Source organism: Cladophialophora immunda (genome assembly GCF_000835495.1).
Source record: "Cladophialophora immunda strain CBS 83496 unplaced genomic scaffold supercont1.3, whole genome shotgun sequence".
NCBI classification, from domain to species: domain Eukaryota; kingdom Fungi; phylum Ascomycota; class Eurotiomycetes; order Chaetothyriales; family Herpotrichiellaceae; genus Cladophialophora; species Cladophialophora immunda.
In genome coordinates, this window is record NW_015622543.1 from 5,374,323 (window position 1) to 5,393,414 (window position 19,092).

The 19,092-nt window shown below is 52.8% G+C and overlaps 8 protein-coding genes across 8 annotated transcripts; 4 read left to right on the plus strand and 4 right to left on the minus strand.

The window, feature by feature from the left end:
• The first annotated feature begins 244 nt into the window (after positions 1-244).
• On the plus strand, positions 245-1,385 carry PV07_06215 (uncharacterized protein). Its single transcript, XM_016393170.1, has one exon. The coding sequence runs from the start codon at positions 637-639 to the stop codon at positions 1,174-1,176; it is 540 nt and encodes a 179-aa protein (XP_016250689.1). The 5' UTR covers positions 245-636; the 3' UTR covers positions 1,177-1,385.
• On the minus strand, positions 1,011-2,434 carry PV07_06216 (uncharacterized protein). Its single transcript, XM_016393171.1, has one exon. It carries the CDS (start codon positions 2,316-2,318, stop codon positions 1,617-1,619), a length of 702 nt encoding a protein of 233 aa, XP_016250690.1. The 5' UTR covers positions 2,319-2,434; the 3' UTR covers positions 1,011-1,616.
• A 7-nt stretch (positions 2,435-2,441) lies between these two features.
• On the minus strand, positions 2,442-3,661 carry PV07_06217 (uncharacterized protein). The gene is made up of 2 exons (XM_016393172.1): positions 3,476-3,661; positions 2,442-3,416 (listed from the first exon to the last, which is right to left on the minus strand). Exons 1-2 carry the CDS (start codon positions 3,588-3,590, stop codon positions 2,563-2,565), a joined length of 969 nt encoding a protein of 322 aa, XP_016250691.1. The 5' UTR covers positions 3,591-3,661; the 3' UTR covers positions 2,442-2,562.
• Positions 3,662-3,764: 103 nt separating this feature from the next.
• On the plus strand, positions 3,765-8,208 carry PV07_06218 (uncharacterized protein). Its single transcript, XM_016393173.1, has 3 exons — positions 3,765-4,011; positions 4,068-4,837; positions 4,888-8,208. Exons 1-3 carry the CDS (start codon positions 3,889-3,891, stop codon positions 6,383-6,385), a joined length of 2,391 nt encoding a protein of 796 aa, XP_016250692.1. The 5' UTR covers positions 3,765-3,888; the 3' UTR covers positions 6,386-8,208.
• Positions 7,590-8,126, minus strand: PV07_06219 (uncharacterized protein; the record flags this gene model as incomplete). The annotated part of the gene is made up of 1 exon (XM_016393174.1): positions 7,590-8,126. The coding sequence occupies one exon, from the start codon at positions 8,124-8,126 to the stop codon at positions 7,590-7,592; it is 537 nt and encodes a 178-aa protein (XP_016250693.1).
• Positions 8,209-9,048: 840 nt separating the features above from the next.
• Positions 9,049-11,906, plus strand: PV07_06220 (uncharacterized protein). Its single transcript, XM_016393175.1, has one exon. The coding sequence runs from the start codon at positions 9,746-9,748 to the stop codon at positions 11,588-11,590; it is 1,845 nt and encodes a 614-aa protein (XP_016250694.1). The 5' UTR covers positions 9,049-9,745; the 3' UTR covers positions 11,591-11,906.
• A 488-nt stretch (positions 11,907-12,394) lies between these two features.
• PV07_06221 (uncharacterized protein) lies at positions 12,395-13,794 on the minus strand. Its single transcript, XM_016393176.1, has one exon. The coding sequence runs from the start codon at positions 13,621-13,623 to the stop codon at positions 12,619-12,621; it is 1,005 nt and encodes a 334-aa protein (XP_016250695.1). The 5' UTR covers positions 13,624-13,794; the 3' UTR covers positions 12,395-12,618.
• A 543-nt stretch (positions 13,795-14,337) lies between these two features.
• On the plus strand, positions 14,338-16,078 carry PV07_06222 (uncharacterized protein). The gene is made up of 2 exons (XM_016393177.1): positions 14,338-15,061; positions 15,115-16,078. Exons 1-2 carry the CDS (start codon positions 14,506-14,508, stop codon positions 15,936-15,938), a joined length of 1,380 nt encoding a protein of 459 aa, XP_016250696.1. The 5' UTR covers positions 14,338-14,505; the 3' UTR covers positions 15,939-16,078.
• Positions 16,079-19,092: the final 3,014 nt, after the last annotated feature.

The following is a 19,092-nucleotide window of genomic DNA, read 5'->3' on the forward strand; positions in this document are numbered from 1 at the left end:
CGTCGGAAAGCACGTCTGCTGCATCCTCCGTTGAGCGTCCACGGGGCTTCTCAAGGCCGAGAGACGAATGGCGGCCGCTCGCTTCTGAGTTGGGGCGCCACTTGTGAAAGTGGCTTTGCTGCTTGCAGACGTCTCAACTTGAGCAGGGATTGAGGACTGACATGCAGTCTTTTGCTAACTTGATATAGCAGACTGTCTGTTGTTGGCATCGGGATTCTGGGGCAAACCCTTCGCAGAAGGAACTGGAGCGGCGAGTCCCTTCGGTAAAGGACGTCGGAGGCCTTTTGGTCTCAACCCGCATCCGCACCGGATCAATTATTCCCCACTGCGGTGTGTCACTTGGGCTCACCTCACCGGTCACACTCCTAACGAGCGGCTCAAAAATGCTCTACCCGTGCTTGACGTGAAGTATATATCGCTCCCTTCGTCTGTCGTCTGACAGCAACGTATTTGTAAAGCGCAGACCTGCCGATTCTACACACATCCCTAACACGAGGCACTCGAGTGAGCGTTTGTTTACGTCGCCATTTCCAAGAAGAACAGAAGACGAACTCGAAATCACCACGATCGAGAGGAGAAGAGAGGGACAAGAGACCCTGAAACCTAGCAACACGAGCAAGAGCTTGGGCTGCAGACATGCGCATATGCCGAAGCAAGCGTTCCAATATCTCTCCCACCGTCCCGTCAGCCAGTACGCAACCTCAACCTCAGCCTCAATCTCAACCGATGTGCTCTGGTTCGGATTATGATTCTGCCGCCGAAAGCCACACTGTCCGCATAACCAGCATCGATAGCTGCAGTGGGTGTGCGTACATTGGCTGTGACTCTCGCCGGCACGGCTCCCGCGCGGGACGACATCGTCATCATCAGTGCGCCGCATCCCCAGTTGGATTGCTGATTAGTGGAATGACACAAACAATGCGGAGTCTTCAGGCCATGAACGAGCAGGAGAGGATTGCTAGAGAGCAAACTGAGAGGGGGAAGGATCCCAAAGAAATGGAAAGCAGTGACGATGGGAAGGACTTCGAATCGACACGGGATATGGACGGAGAGAGTGAGACTGGAAGCGAACTTGAGGGGGCTGATACAGTTTCAAGAAGGAAATACGAGCAACATCTGGAGGACAACCCTGGAAAGGACTTGCCTGGCTATCAGAGTGGTATGGCAGGCACCTGAGAGAAGTCGAGACGCCCGGCTGTTGACTGAGAGCTGAGCTCGATTTGTCAACATTCGTTCAGCCTGTATATTGCCGCATAAGGACCCAGTGTGTGTCCAAGGGCAAACGGTTCCACGTCCCTGCGGTGGATCGTCCTGTAAAAGGCTTAGAGCAGATCAAGATACCCCATGTACAAGTAACATGCTTGAAAGATCGCTGAAACTTTTCAGGTTTGCTTAGCATTTTACCTGGATTTTTAATTGCAACTCAACGACTTTTCGGCCCGGTAAAAGGGTTCGCTGTCTGCGTCTGGCAGACTTTGCCGCAATATTTGGCGGCCATGGCGGCGGTTGGAAAATTGATGAAGCCCGCGATTTCGAAGCGAAAAGATATTGCTGCACGTCGAGGTCCGTCCCAAAGACGGAGGGGACACGAGCCCGGCTTGTTCGAATCGACGAGATCAATACTGTGCGTTTGTCGAGCCTTCGTTCCTTTCCACCAAGTCCCCCACTCCTAGCCCGCGCCCGACTTTCACCTTCACCATCTTCTCCTTCTTCCCGTCTTCGCCATTGACCGTCTCGCCGTCTTCTTTCTTGCCCAGCGATCCCACTGCCTCACCCTCGTCCTCGTCGTCCTCCGGCAGATTCTTGATCTGTAGGCTCCTTAGATCCATTCTCATGGCATAGGCATCCTCTCCATCAGCATAGTACTTGCTCTCGACCTTTTCCACCTCGAATCCAAGAGTGTCGCGGTATAAATGCAAGGCTGCGGTGTTGGACATGCGCACATGCAAGCTGACATAATTCGCATTGAACACCTCGGCCATCGCCCTTTGGCTCATCCTCATCAGCTTCTCCGCAATCCCTAGCCGTCTATGTGTCCGCATGACGGATAAACTCGTAATGTGTCCATGCTGGACCCCATCCGGAGGATCTTCTTCCATCTTCGCTAGCACATAACCGACGACTTTCGGGTAGCGAGACGGTTTTGAGCCGGGACCGCGGACGACGGCGACAAAGGAGAGCTGTGGCCAAGTAAGGGCGTGGTAGAGGTAGTATTTGAGGAAGTAGTTTTCTGGCAGATTCGTGAGGTTGCACTGTTGGATGGACGGGAGCAGGGAGATATGAGAAGGATATGACGAGACCGGTACAATGTCGACCATTTTGAAAAGCCTGGATCGGGACGACAAGAGGAGAGATACCGGAGGGGAGTAAATGCTAGGGAAAAGGTTGTGGGACAGCAAGGTCAAACGTATGCCTAAGAAACTGTCTCGTGCAGTGGAAGGGTTGAAAGTGCGGGCGATTTCAAATGACACGGTTATCTGTCATTCTCAGCCTCGTGCTTGATTTCCTTCACCGTCAATTCGGGAGAAACACCACTCCGAATTCTCAAGCTCATCCTTGCACTTATGCTATGGACATTTTCATGCCACCATTGGCACAAATGACGCTACCTGTCGTCCACCCGCTCTCTTCAGAGCAGAGCATACCAACAACGCCCGCGATTTCGTCCGTGAAAGCTGGCCTCTTACCACCCATACCCTGCAACACCATGCGATCATATTCCTCAGGATCACCTCCAGCCCGTGCTCGGATCGCTTCATCCCCGCCTTTGTAATCCATCAGCGGCGCGCTGTCTACATATTTCTGATTCGTTTTCCAAAACTTCTCCCCTGCAAGGCTGTACATGTCTCCCCACACTGGTCCTGAATTGATAGCATTGACTGTGCAGTTTTCCGCCAACTCTCTTGCCCAAACCCGAGTCATTGCTTCCAGCGCCGCCTTTGTCCCGGCATATATGGACTGTGACTCGCACCCGATCGACGCGGATACGCTCGATACATTGATAATGCGCCCGGATCGGTCTTTGGGCAGGTAGGGCTGGCATGCTTGAACCAGCAATAGAGGCGCAAGCACATTCACATTGTATTGCTTTCGGAATTGTGTTTCTTCTATGGCGCCCATATCCGGATCATTCAGCAGCTTGTTCCCGGCGATACCCGCATTGTTTATGATGATGTCCACTTGAAACGTGCCCGTCCGAGGATGCGAAAAGTGGTTCTTCGCGGTGGCTAGGATATGAGGGATGCTGCGAGTCGGTTCTGCCAGGTCGGCCTGCACGGGGAAACAAAGGACATCATGGGCCTCAGAGAGTTCCTTGCAGAGGGCTTGCGTGGGTTCGGTGGATGAGTCGGATGTGTACACGAGAAGGAGGGAGCATCCTTTTACTGCTAGGTTTCGAGCTATGGCGGCTCCGATTCCTGCCATCAGTCAGAAAAGCTGCAGAGTCGATGTCTGTCCTGCGATGAATGCCTCGTACCTCTTGAGCCGCCAGTCACGATACCAAATTTGCCCTCATGCGGCCGGTATTCCGTGTTCTTTGGCATGTTGGTGGAAGAGAAAGTCCTCCGGCGCAAAGTTGGATGGTCTGCCATTAGGACGAAGCTTGAGATCGGCGCAAGGACAAAATCATATATATTATGTGAACCGTTTAACTGCTAGGTTTGAACTCCATAGAAGTGGGATGACGGAGCGTGCGCGGGGAAATTTATTTGCGGCGCGTTCTCCCCATCGATTGACGGCGTGAAATGGCCCGCAGCCTCTGTGGACAACTTTCCAGTTCTTGACATTCACGGTTCACCTCATCACTGCCCGGCCCATCTCAGCGGGCGGACCTTCGCAGACGATTCTTTTGGCTTTTGCCTGCTCCTCGACCTGGTCGCGTGAAGGTCGATGGACTTTCTCAAATCCGCAGTCGCTTCTGCAATCGCCAAATCCAGCTCCTTCCCAGTCACCATCGGCGATCGTATTGATTTCGGAGACTCCATATGGATCCTGCACAATGCGACCAAGAAGGTGAGTCGGTGACACCGTTAGGCATTATGGTACTGCTCTGATAGTTGTTGGTTCAGGATGATAACTCGCCGTGCTGTCTCTTCAACTTCGATATTCATGCCAACAAGGCTCTACTGCCCTTAGCCAGAAACGCCGCCCGAAAACTGCGAACAATACGGCACCCCGGTGTGATACGAGTGATCGATGTGATCGAAAATGATACAAATATCTACATCATCACAGAGAAGGTTACGCCACTGGCCTGGCATATTAGGCGCAAGAGTTTGAGTGAAGAGACCATAAAATGGGGGTTGTACAGCGTTTCCTCCACACTCAAGTTTATTAATAACGACGCCTCTTCTGTGCATGGCGCAGTGCGTATCACCTCAGTATTCACAAGCGAGAGTGGAGAATGGAAGTTGGGAGGGTTTGAAGTGCTGAGCTCTATGAACGACGACGACGCAATTATTTACAACTATGGAAGTTCATTACCAAATTCGAATGCTTACGCCCCGCCCGAAGTGGTCAATGGTGGGTGGTCTGCTATCAAGAAGAACCCCTTGGGAGCCCCGGACGCCTACGGTCTCGGCACTCTCGTCTATGAAGCATTCAATGGTGGTTTCATGAGCAGCGACAGCCTAGCACAGCCAAAGAGTATACCTGCCAACATGGTGCCGAGCTATCGGCGGCTGATCAATGCCAATCCAAAACTGAGACTGAATGCTGGCCAATTTGTCGAGCAGGGAAAGAAAGTTGGAGGGTTTTTTGAGACTCCCCTTATTCATATCACCGAAGGAGCAGAAAGTCTTGGGTTGAAGAATGAGGAGGAACGAAATGAGTTTTTGAGGTAAGCGCACACTCTGATCTTGGAAAGGCACGTTGCTTACTTAGGTACAGAGAACTCGACAGCCTCACGGACGACTTCCCCGAAGATTTCTTCAAGATGAAAATCTTGCCCGAGCTCCTGAAGTCGGTCGAGTTTGGCGGTGGGGGACCCAGTGTCTTTGGAGCCATAATGAAAATCGGGTTGAAAATGTCCGACGATGAATTCGAATCGCGGCTTGGACCACTTATCATCCGCCTCTTCAATAGCCCCGACCGGGCCATGAGAGTATGCTTGTTGGATAACCTCCCACTGATGATCGATCGAATACCGCAAAAGGATGTGAACGGCAAAATCTGGCCTGCCATGACAACAGGTTTTACTGACACAGCCCCCATCATTAGGGAGCAGACAGTAAAGGCCGTCCTCTCCGTGATTTCGAAGTTGTCAGACAGAATCATCAACGGCGAGCTCCTCCGATTCCTCGCCAAAACGGCCAACGATGATCAGCCTGGAATTCGGACTAATACCACCATATGCCTCGGGAAAATCGCAAGAAATCTAGGGGTCGGGTCACGTTCAAAAGTACTGATTGCTGCCTTTGGCCGCTCTCTGAGAGATCCTTTCGTCCATGCCCGAAGTGCAGCGTTGATGGCGCTCAGCGCAACTATTGACGTTTTTAGTGACGATGATTGTGCCACGAAAATTCTGCCTGTCATTTGTGTCAGCCTGGTCGACAGAGAGAGGATAGTTCGTGATCAAGCCACGAAAGCCGTCGAATCCTACTTGGCTAGGGTTCGCAAATATGCATCAACTCTCCCTGAAACGGCACTTCCGCCAGAGCAAGGCCAGGGAGCAGCAACTGCCGCCTCACCAGCAAGGATCGGCAATCAAAGCGATACCAGTTGGGCAGGTTGGGCAATTTCCTCGTTTACAAATAAAATGGCTGGGGCCAGAGGCGAGATGGCTTCCACCGCGACAGCAAACGGAGCACCTTTGGCACAAACGCAATCAATGCCTGCTTCTGGACGCAGCACACCCGCCATCAATGTTTCGTCCGACAAAGCGACTACTGCTCCATCAAGACCGCGAGTCTCGCAACCAGCGAAAAGCTCCACACAAGCGATTGAGCCAGAAGATGCGTGGGAAGAAGAGGACACGATGGATGCTTGGGGGACCATGGACGATGATGGAGATAACTTCTTTGATGCATCGTCCTCGCAACGTACCAACACAACTACACCTGAACCTGCAGCAGCCTTCGATGACGGCGGCGAGCCGGATTTCGCTGGCTGGTTAGCCGCACAGTCCAAATCGAAGTCGCAGAAACCACTCCCAAAGGGCTTGTCTAAAACGAATACCACGGTGTCAACTTTGAACGTCCGTCCTACTGGCCCAGCGAGAAGTGTGTCCGCAGGCGTTGGAACCGCCGGGATTAATGCAAAGAGACCGGTCATTGCGACCGCGAGGAGTGCAGCACCGATAGCAGCAAAGAAAGAAATCAAGAAAGGCACGCCAAAGCCTAAAGAGCCTGACATTAATGACGATGACTGGGGTGAGGCATGGGACTGACACAAAAAGCTGTGCATCGAGATTCTGGGAGCAGTAGCCATCTTTGACGTCGGTTTACCAGCTGGCCCGTTTTGAGGTGGTAATGCTTGGAGCCGTTTGACAGGGCAGCAAACAACTCTGTTCAAATTATCCATTGTGGCGCACGTCTTTCTTAGTGAATCGGCCACATAAAGGACTGAGTGCACATCATGTACGGCGACCTTTGTTGGTCTCTTCGACGACTTTAGCCTCTTGGGCACAGATTGTTTGCGCGGCCGGGTGGAAACGACACATATCCTTCTACCGCGACAAACAGAGTGAATTCGTTGAAATAATGGACATTGGCACCGGAACATTTCAATGACTGAACCGACATAGTCATTATCACTTCAACCTTGGATATGTCAATGCTTCCATATTGGTTTGGATATCGCGCAATGTCGGCCATCCCGCCTACCAAAATCGGTTCCGGTCATGGTACAACCCCTTCAATATTCTCTGGCGATTCTTCCGACACAGGGTCTACGATGGAGAGGTTCTCTGAGGAATTCATCGAAAAGAAACGAACACAGCAAGTTCAAGCTGATCCTGTATTGGACGACCCTGATTCAGCACCCGAAGAACTCCTGGTTGATCCCGATTCCAATGAAGGCCGCCGACTACGTCTCATAGAAGAAGCTCGGCGAACTAGGTTACAGATGGAGGAACAGCGGAGAGAAGCCGTTGAGAGGGTCAGAGCAGAAATCGAGGCGAGGATGTCCACACCCCAAAAGACAAACAATTCTGAACGAGGATCGAAATCGAAGAGAAGACGTAACCGTGGAAGAGGGAATCATGGTGGGCAAGCGAGGGATGTGACATCTCAACAACGCATCCATTCACAGGAAAGGCCAGGGTCGGGTACTGCAATCCAGCCGGAAGCCGGTCTACAGGGACAGTCACTTCCTCGAGATGCTCAGACGGTGCCCGCACCTCTTGGTTCCAACGGTGAAAATCTGCACCAAACAGCTCGTGGCCAAGGTCAACAATCGCGCAACTCTCTTCCACAGGCCATGGCGCGAGAGTCACAGGGGCGACACAACTCATCCGGAAGCGACTTGCAGGCTCAGAGCTCACTGTATGGTCGGAACCTGCGAGCTCCCTATTTTCAACTTGCAGCTGGAGCACACAATGCGCAGGCGGAACCAGCGCCGTTACAGGCGAGATGGCCTCTGGCTCGAGGTGTCTATGGTCGTCGATCATCTACAACAACCGTATCTTCAAATAGACAGGCTTCCTTCTCACCGCCCGCCTCTTTGGCGCCTCTTTCTCCTTGTACCCCACGCGCTTCTGCGGCAGAATTCACGAACAACGTCACGCCGAACGACGAGGGTAGCATCAGGGGAGGACCACCATTCTTCCAACCTACTCGAGCTGCCGAGGTGGAACGTCTGTCACAAGCACAGCACTCACGCAACGACCCGGCCTTGCAACAAGAGATAGCTTGGGAACGTGACACACTCTGGAGAATTCTGAGGCAGCACTTTGGCCTCGCTGATTCGCAAATTCGAGCACTATTGGAAAACGAAAAGAACGGGCGGGGGGGAATGGAGTGGGCTTTTGTGTAATTTTGGGCGGTCGTTCGGTCTGGGATCTCTCTGTGCATGCTGTACTTTGGCATTGAAACGGCTTTGAGCAATCTGGAGCAGCGTTGTGCGACGGCCTCGGTGTCTCCTGCCGGTGGTTTGTCCACGGACCAGTTTGACGCACCCCCAAGACACATGTCATCATCTCTCCGCAACCGATGCCAGTCGTGGTGTCCTGTAACCAAAGTATTTTCCCTCCCATGCCATCCTCAATTGATGCTTTTGTCTCGTCGAGTGTTGTATAATCGCCCAGGATTCCTGACTACTTGATTCTGCCGTCTTTGACCATCTCTCTCATCACCCTGATGGTCTCTTCCACCGCCATCTTCGCTATCTTGGTCTCTTTCTGCCTCTTCTCTTCCAGTGCCGTGTTATCGCCTTCGCATTCCGGATGCAGCCACTCAAACGTGTAGGTCATGTAGAGATCCTCGCCTTCAGCTCCCTGACCTTGCGAGATTATGTTTTGGACCTTGGAGCCGTCGGGTTGGTGGAACTCGACCTTCATCGCCTCGTAGGCCACACACGTCTCCTTCACCCTCCTGTTCCCGTCTCGGAAAACGACCTCGCGCACGGTGACGGGGCGACCCTGGTCATCCTTTGATTCGGAGATGACGTCCGTGGAGAGGAGGGCGCCACCGACAAAGTCCTGGCCGGCGCGGATCTTCAGCTCGAGACCCTGCCAGATCTGGGGGATGGTGAGCTTTGGGGAGGTGGAAGGAGGGTTGATGGGAGCGGTGTAGGCGATGTTGTTTGAGGGAGTCATGGCGGGCGAATGCTTGGGGACCGAGTCAAGTTGAAACGACGAGAGGGTCGAGAGATTCTGGGGTTGTGCCCTGTAGGAAAGGCAGCGAGAGATCGTCAATGTTTATTATGATGTGGTGCAGGATGAAACGGGTTTGGGGGGCATCGCGGGGCACTTTGTCACCGTTGGCCGTTGGCCTGCGCTTTCGCAGCTTCAGGCTTCCGACGCCGATGTCCTGTCACCTGCTGCTCACCCACCCATCACCTGTTGGTATTACAGAGACCTCCGACTGCTCAATTCGGCGAACCTGACATGGCGTCGGAAAGATAATGTCCCACGGAGCCTCGTTCATGCCATGCTCTGCGATCCTTCATTGGGACCAGCACCATCTGAAGTCTGGCTCACCTGATAAACCCCGAGACTCAGCCATGCTTTCATCCAGTGCGCACAGTCACCTCTCGGTGAAAGGTGCAAACGGTGTGATGACAAGCCTCTATCTTATCGTCCACTGAAAGCTGAATCTCCCTGATCCTCCACGTGCATTGAAGAAATGATTGACTCCGTTGCTCTAGAACTGGCGAATCCACGATTTCAAAGCTGCGTCAGGCCAGCCAGTAGCTGCGCCAAAACAACCCTTCCCTGTGCGTCCCTCCTCTCCGGCTACCATCGGGCCCGTCATACCCATGGCGCTGAGCAGCCAATCTCGTGGATCCCCACGCCGTTGCTGCCTGGAACGTCATGTCAGCAACTGGAGTCTGTCCAGCATCTCGAGTCGCGAAAAGTACGCCCAAGCCAATCATGCGCCAGAATCCTCCATTAGTCAGGAACCTCGACTGACTTCAAGAGGCAAGTTCTACCTGGAATGGCACATCCGGAGATACCATGGCACGCATTCGGGAAGGGACAGCCTTTGGGGGCTCTACATATATCGCCATGCCCCGCATTTCGAAAGCATGACATGGACCCTCTTCTCTATCCTCAAGTGAATTGCTCTATCCTGTTCACCTCAACAGAATGTCGACCACAGCAGTGATCGAAAACCTCCCCGTGATGGAGAAGCCGAAGAGAACTCGCAAAACCCACCATAAGGTTAGAACGGGATGTTTAACATGCAAGATCCGTCGGAAGAAATGCGATGAGGAAAAACCTTTCTGTCGCCGCTGTACAAGTACTGGTCGAAAATGCGACGGCTATGCCAGTCAATCTGCCGACCAACATTCGACGTCGGAAGAGTCCTCACCCTTGTACGTCGAGCCCGGCTCGAAGCGGCAAAAGACAGGTACAGACAAAGTTGCCATCCCTTCGATCGGTAGACCGAAAGCTAAGTCCTCCGTCGACAAATTGTGCCGGTCGCCATCCAATGTCATGTTTGAGTCGGACAGCGACTTTTTCTGTTTCGATTTCTTCCGCTCTCGCACAGGGCCCGAATTTGCTGCGTATTTCGACAGCTCGATCTGGCGGACATACATTGTGCGAGCGTGTGTTCAACATCCCACAGTGCTTGCTGCTGCTGCGGCAGTCGGTGCCGTTCACCGAAGATTCGAGCTGGGGATATCTCGAGAGGCATTCGAGTATTGCGACATTGCCGACAAACTATACCAGAAGGCGCTTCGAAAGCTGTCGGATGATATGGCCTCAAATCCAAATGCGGCCGAAATCAACATGATTGTGATGAAACTATTCAGCATTTTCGAAACCTTCCAGGGTAATTATGATGCAGCGCAATTACACATGACCAACGGCCTGAAGGGGCTGCTGAGTCGAAAGATGCGCACGACTTACAAGAATACCCAATACCGTGCCGTCGAGATAAACCATGACAGTCTGCGACGCTTGTTCTTGAGACTAGAGCTTGAATCCGTCCGACTGTTTGGAGGCGCAGCCAAGATTCTGAGCAATCCTGAAGATTCAATACCTGGCCCGTATCTAAGTCCGTTTTCCCCTACGGGGAGCGATGCTGACTCGTTTCCTGATCCGAATCCCCACACGATCCCTCGTGTGTTCGATTCACTCTCACAGGCTCGTGATGAGCTCTTCACAGAAGCAAGTTGGATCTGGCATACGTGGGGTCTGCTGGAACAGGGATTGCTGATAGGCACGGGGTTCCAGCGTCATCAAACACATATCTCCCGTTTGCTACAATGGAGTATGGCCTACGCAGAGTACAGCAAGAGCGAAATGTCTCGAAGCAACCCGAACGATCGCCACCCGGCTCAACTTCTGAAAGCGTACCGCGAAGCCGCATATCTCTTATTGCTTGCACAAATGGCATTCCACTCTCCTGACACGGGTGAAGTGATTGTGCCACTTTGTGACCCGCCGGAACTCTGCGACTGTCACAGGTCATGCCGCAACTATGCAGAGCGCAAAGAAGCCTTGAACGCACATTTTGCCCGCTTGTTGGTCCTGAGCGAGAGTATTTTGAACCGCTCATCGTTCTTCGCATATGACGAACACTCGATGAGTGTCGACAGCGGAATCGGACCTCCAATCTATGTGGGAACAACGGACTGTCGGTCGACGAAGGTTCGATATCAAGTGACCTCCCTTCTCAACAAGTCGGAAATCCAATCCCGCGTATGGGACGCTTTGGGCGTGTACACTATTGCGGAAAAGCTAGCCAGTATCGAAGAACACGCAGTGGTCAAGTGTGGTGCTGTGGCGGATGAGTTGGAACCGAAATGGGTAGATATCACCTTCTTCTTGGACGAGAGGAAGGTGTTGTTGCGGTATTGCCACGCCGACAGAGAGGGCCGAGGGGGGAAGTTGCGAGGAACGGGATTGTGGACCGGCGAGGATAGATGGGATGAGAGCGGGACTGGTGGCCTCATCTGGACACAGGAATGGGTCTCTTATTGAGGACGAGGAGCCGCAATGCGCAGTAGTGGGGGACATTCACCTGCCAGTACGTGGTCGAATTGGGGAAGGGTAGGAAGCCAGATTTGTGTTGACATGTCAATGAGGGATTGGGGTGGCTATCCATCCCCGTGTACGGTAAAGGGACAGCAATAACCTAATTGTATCATTAGGAAGACCATGATATTGCACTTCGAAGGGGTTCTCGACCGACTGAACCGCTGACAGAAAGACAAGGGAGGAAGCATAGAGGGAAGAAAATCGAGGTCTCAGCGCAAGGGAGAAACCTAGCCTTGCTTGCGATGAGGATTATATGTGCTACCACACGAGTCACTTCTATATTGTACTCATTGGCGTAGGACGTATCCAGCCCTTTCCTCGACCATGCCGTCCGACGACAGGAGGGGGCAACTCTTGACAGGAAGTGGTCGTAAGAAGGCAGTAAAATGCAGGGGTTGGTCCGATGGGACTCGGCCCAGGTAGCAAAGAGAATATATTCACTTTTCATGGGCTCTTCCGCCCTCCGATCTCAGTCCACAACGACGCATGATATATACTCGATCGCTCATCGGCCGGGGTAACTGGTTTCCGGTCGAGAGCACGTCCTTGTCATACTGGCAGCCATGGATGCCCCCAGCACAATTTCCGGGATCCTGAATGTGTACAGGAAGGACTATTCAGGAGCTTCTGAAGGTTTCGAGCCGTTCGTCGCTCTGATAGCCGGCCTCAACATCCATGGCAATGCTGCGGTAGGCGATCCAATTGAGCAAGTGAGCCCCCTTGCTTGCACCTCATGTGGTACGTACGTGTGGAGAACCGCAGGAGGTTCGTAGGCTCGGTGCGAAGGAGGCAGAGATGGAGGACCATGACTTAAAGTACGGACGTCTGATGGACGTTTCATCCACGGAGGACGTCTGGCGATCGCTCTGCTTAACAGCCTCCTGCAACATCAAGGACGAGCTTGGTTTTGCAATGCTGGCCAGCGTGTGCCGTCTTGAGAATGGAGACGACAGTGAAGCGAACGACCGCCATCAGCCTCGTCTGCTCCTTCTGAATGCGGGGAAACTACCGGAAGACTCTCCCGCTGTTGCACTGCTCCCCTCTCCTTCCTGCACCGTCTTCTCCTCGGTATTATTATCGGCCTCCTCTCGTCCAGCCTCGTACATTTGACTCCGTCTGACGGCCCTCTTCCTCCCCGTACAACAGCAGACCCCGCAGCAGGTGCCCAGCTGCATCAGGAATCCAATCAAATTGAGACCCGTGGCGATCCACATGAACGCGAGCATCGGCTTCCCCAAGCTCGCGTGGATATTCAGGTCCGCGGCCCCGGAAAACTTGTCGCGGAAAATGAGGAACATGATGGTCGCAATGAGAGATGCCACGGCGGTGAAGAGCAGAGCCGCCAGCGTCAGTATCGAGACGGGAAACTGACGCAGGAAGATCCGTTTCGCCTTGTGCTGCCATCGGGGTCTCTGGGAAAAGCCCAAAGGAGAGACAAAAATGCAGAGAAATGACAGGCATGTGCCGATGAGGAAGCAGGAGAACATCCATGCGGAGGCGAGCCGGACGAGGTCGAGGACGTTGACGACCTCGCTGGGCAGGGTGATGGATGCCCCCGCCAGAAGCTCATCCAGGATGATTTCGACGGGGTTGAACCAGTACAGCGTCTTGGTCGGAGAGCAATACGTGATTCCTTCGCCGTTGTATCCTTCGCAAAAGTTCCACAGACCAACTTGATAGAAGTCGTGGAGGCCGATGGATTGGGCTATGCTGTTGATGAAGACTGCATTGGGGACCGACGCGGGGATGATGTTTGCCAAGTCGATTTTAAGAAAATAGGTCGAGCGGATGACTGGATTGTTGTTGATGTTGCCTATCTCGACCAGGATGAGGAATATGGTGGCCAGAAGATAGATTGTTACTGTGCATGCGCGGAGGACTGTCGGTTTGGATTTTTTGTAGCCTGGGGGGACCTCGTCGAATGCGTTGTTTTGGGCGGTGGACTTTTCAGACTTGGTGCGTCTGAAGATGGCCATTATGGTGTTGAAAAGCTTGCAGAGTGAATCTGGGGCCTATTCACCGGGGGCTATTGATTATCTCTGGACGGATTCTCTCAAGCAGACGAGGAAGGATTTGGGAGACGACAACAGAGACGGAGGTGTGCCAAGATGCCTAGCCACACAGCTTCAGGCTCGAAGGGTCTGTGGTAGGCACCCAGAAAGTCCACAGAACAAGAAGCAGCATGTGCAAAAGGACGGGGCCTTGTGCGTTGTGATTGATTGTGGCTTGGATGCTGGGAGCGGAGCTGGGTGGTTCGAGGGGTGGATGTTCCCAATGGACCTTCAGCGAGTCTCCATGACATCATGACATAGAGTTGCAGCCTTGCCCTGCGCTAAGTGCACTAGTGTGACGTATCGCTTCCATTCTGGGTATAAGAGAGTGGGGAGCCCAGCTGGGATCAGCGGCTGGGCAACAACCTTGTTTCCTCATCACAAATTTATGTCAAAAGCCACCATCACCCAAAGAGGCACCGCCAATAAACAAGCACCACGTCTTTTGGGCCGAATTGATCAAATCAAAGGTGTGTTCAATGGGAGATGAGAACTGCGACTACGAACAGGATGTTGCTCGGTAACGCTGGTGTCGACGAGCCCGCCTTGCTGCGACTCCCTCTCGTAGTGAAGCCTCAGGGGGAGTTTCTCCGATCCAAGACAGCAACGCGCGTCATCAAAAGACGATGGCGATGCGCCCTGAAAATCACGTGAAATCTGTACCCATTCGGCTCCATGTAACTCGACGCTGTCTCTGCCTTCTGCCAAGTCCAATGTTCCTCGAAAAATGTTCTTCACGGCTTTCCATTTCTTAACCGCTGTGGTGTGAGCTGCGTACACCTGAGTCAGATCGCGTGAGGTTTAGCCATGCGATTGATATCCTCTCTAGTCCTCGCTGGCCTCCTGCTGCAGGCGTATTCGCAATCTGATGTTGTCACGCTGAGCGGGACAACAGAGACGACTGAAAGTCCAACGGCAACTGGCGCCGATTATGCCACCAGCGGAACCACATATGCTGATGAATCCAGCACGCTGACCATCACGGCAACCACCGATTATGCTACCGTGACAGACCTTTCAAGCATCTTTGCAACATCAAACGGCACCGCAGCATCCTCGAGCACGGGCTCCGGCAATGCTACGACGACGTCGTCTGCTACTGAGACTTTGTTGGTCGGAGGTTCAAAGACAACGACTACCCTAAACGGGACAGCAACCTCGAATCAAACCGCCTCGAGCACATCGTCTTCCGCCCAACCCACAAACACAGTCCCGTGTAATGGCCACCCTTCATTTTGCAACCGGAAGTTCAGCAACATCACCCATGTTGCGGCACATAACAGCCCCTTCGTGCGTCCTGGGAATCTCGCCTCAAATCAAATGCTGGATGTTGAGACGCAGCTAAACGATGGCATTCGAATGTGTATGTTTGGCTGTCTCTCTGTGCGGCGACTCAGTGCTAATGGACTACCACAGTACAGTTCCAAGCTCATCTACAGGATGGGACGATGTACCTCTGCCACACGTCCTGTGAGCTGCTCAATGTCGGCACGCTACAAGACTACCTCACCACTGTGACAAAATGGCTCCGCAACCACCCGTACGACGTCATCGCCGTCCTCATGGGCAACTACGACGTTGTAGACCCCGGGAACTTCACCGCGCCTGTGGTCAACTCGGGCTTGATCGATTTCGTCTACACTCCTCCGACACAGCCCATGCCTCTGGCCTCCTGGCCCACGCTGGCCGAGATGATCTTCAAAAACGAGCGCGCGGTCGTCATGCTCGACTACCAGGCCAACCAGACCGCCATCCCCTGGCTCCTCGACGAGTTCTCGCAGATGTGGGAAACGCCGTTTTCGCCCACCGACAGAAACTTCCCTTGCACGCCCCAGCGACCGCCGAACCAGGGCCAGAACGTTCGCGAGAATAGAATGTACATGGCGAACCACAACTTGAACCTGGACGTCGACATTGCGGGGATCAGTATCGACGTGCCCTTCTTTACCCTGCTGAACGAGACGAACGGGGTGAGTGGGTTCGGCTCGGCCGGCCGGACCGTGCACAACTGTACGACCATGTGGAACCGGCCGCCGAACTTCTTGCTGGTGGACTACTACAACATTGGAAATTTCAATGGGAGCGTATTCCAGGTCGCGGCGGACGCGAACGGCGTGAGCTATAACCGGGACAGTTGCTGCGGGACCGCCGGGACAGCAAATACAGGCGTCATAGTTAAGGTAGACGTGAGGCGCTGTCTCTGGGCCGTGGTCGCTCTTTGTTCGCTTTTGATATTGTAAGGATTGTGTATAGATGGGTCACGAGTGCAGCAGTTTTATGTGAGTGCTAGAGGCTAGATTATTCCTTTCAAACTCCTCTGTTGAATGGCGTTGTTCTGGCTCAATAATACGATCAGAGCGAGGAGTATCAAGGAACATAACAGGCGAGCGGCGTTGTTTCTTTTTCTTGACCACACTTCAATCAGAAACACTCCCAAAACAATGGTTGTCCACGCTTTGTGTTTCCGTACCATGGAAAAGAAACGTGCTTGGGCAATTGGAAGCAAGTCGACCTTTGAGCAAACATAATGATCGCTACGCCTGGAGCCCATCAGGGCTTCTCTTATAAGCCCCTCTCCAGCCGATGTTGAGATTCCTTTATCATTCAATTTGAATCAGATGGACTTCAGCGTGGGCCGGAAGCGGACTATCTAGGCTCATAACGCCCTCCACATACGTGTACGAGACAAACCGAAAGTTTCCGCTGACCTGCTTCTCAAGAAGGAACGGTCGAAACGCACCTCCCAAGATAGCGACCTGATGTCCCGGCTTGGCAGCGCCGGCCGCACAGCGACCGATATAGCCCGACTGGGTCACAAAAAGGTCCTCCTCTTCGTCGACGTGGGAGAGATGCTCGGAAATCAGAACTTCGAAGGACGTCCGGCACGATTGCTCGGAAAGGAGCAATTTTACCGCGGCCTCCACCCAGACGTCGTACGCCTTCGGGAGCTTGCTAACGCCAAGCAGCCTGGTTACTTGGCCATTCAAAACGGAGGAGCAATACCAGAAAGCAAGAAACATGGTGAAACCAGGCCTCGTGCTTCGCGCGTGATCTGATCCACTATTGCACAAAGCATTCCACAATGCTTCGATATTGAGCATCTTGTGGTCTTCAGCTCGATGCCCCGGATCAAGGAGCCTTGACAGTATTTTCAACACCGAGTCCGGCACTCCATCAAGTTTGGTGAGTATTGAGAATGCATGTCCCAGCCTTGACAGACGTACATCCTGGCATTCGTTCAGGCTCTGCCTTGTCCGCAGTGGCATCTCTTCAACGAGGCGCTCGGCTCGATAGACGTCAAAGGGGGCGAACCCTAAACCCTCCAATGTCTGAATGAGATTTCTTGCTGGCCCAAGTACTGTATCATCGGCGCGCACCCTGGCGACAAAGCAAATCTTATCTAGGAAGTGCGTCACGACTCCCAGTCGACGTTCGTTTATCGTGAAATAGTTTGGGAGGCATTTCCAAAATTTCGGGCTTGGATGATACCAACAGTATGGATCGTCCTCAACCGACCAGTCCGGGACCCAGGTGGGTAGTGTCTTGTACCTTTTCCTCTGAGGAGGATTGTTAGATCTCCAAAGGAATAGATCTTGACCCTGAGATATCATTTGTGTTGCCGCTTCAAGGTACACTTGTTCGACGTCTTTTTGATAGTTGGGTAAAATCCCGTGATCGACCTTGACCATGCCCAGCGCAGCATAGATGTAGTCTCGTGGGTCACTTGCTTTGGAGAATCCGAACAACCCCACGACGCAGGCAAAGTCGATGGTGTAGTCGGGGTGGCGAAACCAATGTCTTGCCATTTTGGCTGTGGGGACGCCATGCAGCAATGTACCTATGGTTGATCTTGACTTGTAGAATGTGAGATATATACGCCCGTTGTGTGCGTTCTGGAATATCTGCCATGGGAGCGAGAACCTCCCACATTGGATCAGTGCATCTTGGGCCAGTGCCACCTCCTGGACGATCCATGCCCGGGAGAAGAACGGGCTGGCAAACAGGTTGTCGACGGCTTCCCAGAGCACTAAGTTGTCGAATTCGAACCACTGCGAGCCACATTTGTCACCCATTTGCAGCGGATGGGGTAACTTCGCGGTGCCTTGGTGCAGGGCAGCAGGTTCCCTGGTAATATCGAAGACCGACTTATCGTCCAGGTAAGACCTGTCATCAATCAACCACCGTTTTTGCTCATCGGGATTCTTTATCTTATCGGCGCCTTGGGCGACTCGTTGTCCCCAAAACATTGCAAGGAGTCTCAATTTGTCGAAAGCTTGCTCTGTGATGCTCTGGGATGGACCAAGCCACAGAAGAACCAGTCGTGCACGCCCGTAAATCTGTGCCATTAAAGGAACCTGTTGGCTTTTCTCCGCGTCATCCCGTTGATTGATGCAGAGCGCATCAACCCATATTGTGCGGACCTTATTTGCATATCGCAAGGCTTTCAAAGCGGCGTAAAGATTGGCCTTTATTTCGACCAGCTGTCCTTCGCAGACGATGGTCGCACTCCCAGGAAGTCCGTCCCAGACATAGGAAATGCATTCGTATGATGGATTTCCTTCCAGTGACGAAGGTAGCAATCGGCAACGAATAGGATCATCTGTCACACCAGGCTCGAGTTTGAGGAACCTGATATTGAGTCCATTTTCCAACTTGAGTTTCTCATACATCGTCCTGGTCTCATGGAGCTCCTCATAGAACGGCCAGGACACTTAGCAAGGTGGGAGAATGGTAATGATATCAAAGGCTCCTGTTTGAGGGGTACATCTATCGTGTTCTTTCTCTTCCCAGAAGCAGAAAAATAGGCAGCTGCGCCACCTGGAGAAACGAACATCCAGCCTTGACCCGTAGTCATGGCTGGGAAGGGACTGGTTGGTGATGGCCCAGGTGCACCATGGAAGTCGGGTGTACTTACGTGGGCTTCTGTGATTCGATGACATAAGACGAATGTGGCTGAGCCTTACACTTAACTTCGCACTCAGCCTCCAAGCCAGCTTGACCAGATCCTGCCTCTACTTACGACTCCTAGCACACCTGTCTTCCCAACAAATACACCAGGAGGAATTCTTTGTGAAGAGAGCTTAACTGTCACTTTTTCAAGGGTTTTAGAGGTTCCAGGCGTTTTGACGCTACTTGAGGTGCTAAGGAGCAGGAGTCACGCCGCTATTTCCATTTCACATGGTGTCCACCTCCTGCCCATCATTGATTCCCCATTACTGTTAAACTAGAATCCTTCAGGCAGAGGATTAATCCAAGATCGCTTGCGTGCTGAAGCTAAGATTTCTTGAACAGATGCTGAACCCTGCTGAAATAGATTCCACCCGGGGACCTGGATCTGCAATGTATAGGTACTCCTCTCGCCTTCTCTACAAACTATGAACAACCTTCTCAATT

Bases quoted from the DNA above. Each gene is read 5' to 3' on its own strand.
- PV07_06221 (XM_016393176.1), bottom strand. From the start codon at position 13,623: ATGGCCATCTTCAGACGCACCAAGTCTGAAAAGTCCACCGCCCAAAAC.
- PV07_06222 (XM_016393177.1), top strand. From the start codon at position 14,506: ATGCGATTGATATCCTCTCTAGTCCTCGCTGGCCTCCTGCTGCAGGCG. The intron at 15,062-15,114 runs GTATGTTTGGCT...GGACTACCACAG, and splicing joins AAACGATGGCATTCGAATGT to TACAGTTCCAAGCTCATCTA.
- PV07_06215 (XM_016393170.1), top strand. From the start codon at position 637: ATGCGCATATGCCGAAGCAAGCGTTCCAATATCTCTCCCACCGTCCCG.
- PV07_06216 (XM_016393171.1), bottom strand. From the start codon at position 2,318: ATGGTCGACATTGTACCGGTCTCGTCATATCCTTCTCATATCTCCCTG.
- PV07_06220 (XM_016393175.1), top strand. From the start codon at position 9,746: ATGTCGACCACAGCAGTGATCGAAAACCTCCCCGTGATGGAGAAGCCG.
- PV07_06217 (XM_016393172.1), bottom strand. From the start codon at position 3,590: ATGGCAGACCATCCAACTTTGCGCCGGAGGACTTTCTCTTCCACCAAC. The intron at 3,417-3,475 runs GTACGAGGCATT...GACTGATGGCAG, and splicing joins CGTGACTGGCGGCTCAAGAG to GAATCGGAGCCGCCATAGCT.
- PV07_06218 (XM_016393173.1), top strand. From the start codon at position 3,889: ATGGACTTTCTCAAATCCGCAGTCGCTTCTGCAATCGCCAAATCCAGC. The intron at 4,012-4,067 runs GTGAGTCGGTGA...TTGTTGGTTCAG, and splicing joins TGCACAATGCGACCAAGAAG to GATGATAACTCGCCGTGCTG. The intron at 4,838-4,887 runs GTAAGCGCACAC...ACTTAGGTACAG, and splicing joins GAACGAAATGAGTTTTTGAG to AGAACTCGACAGCCTCACGG.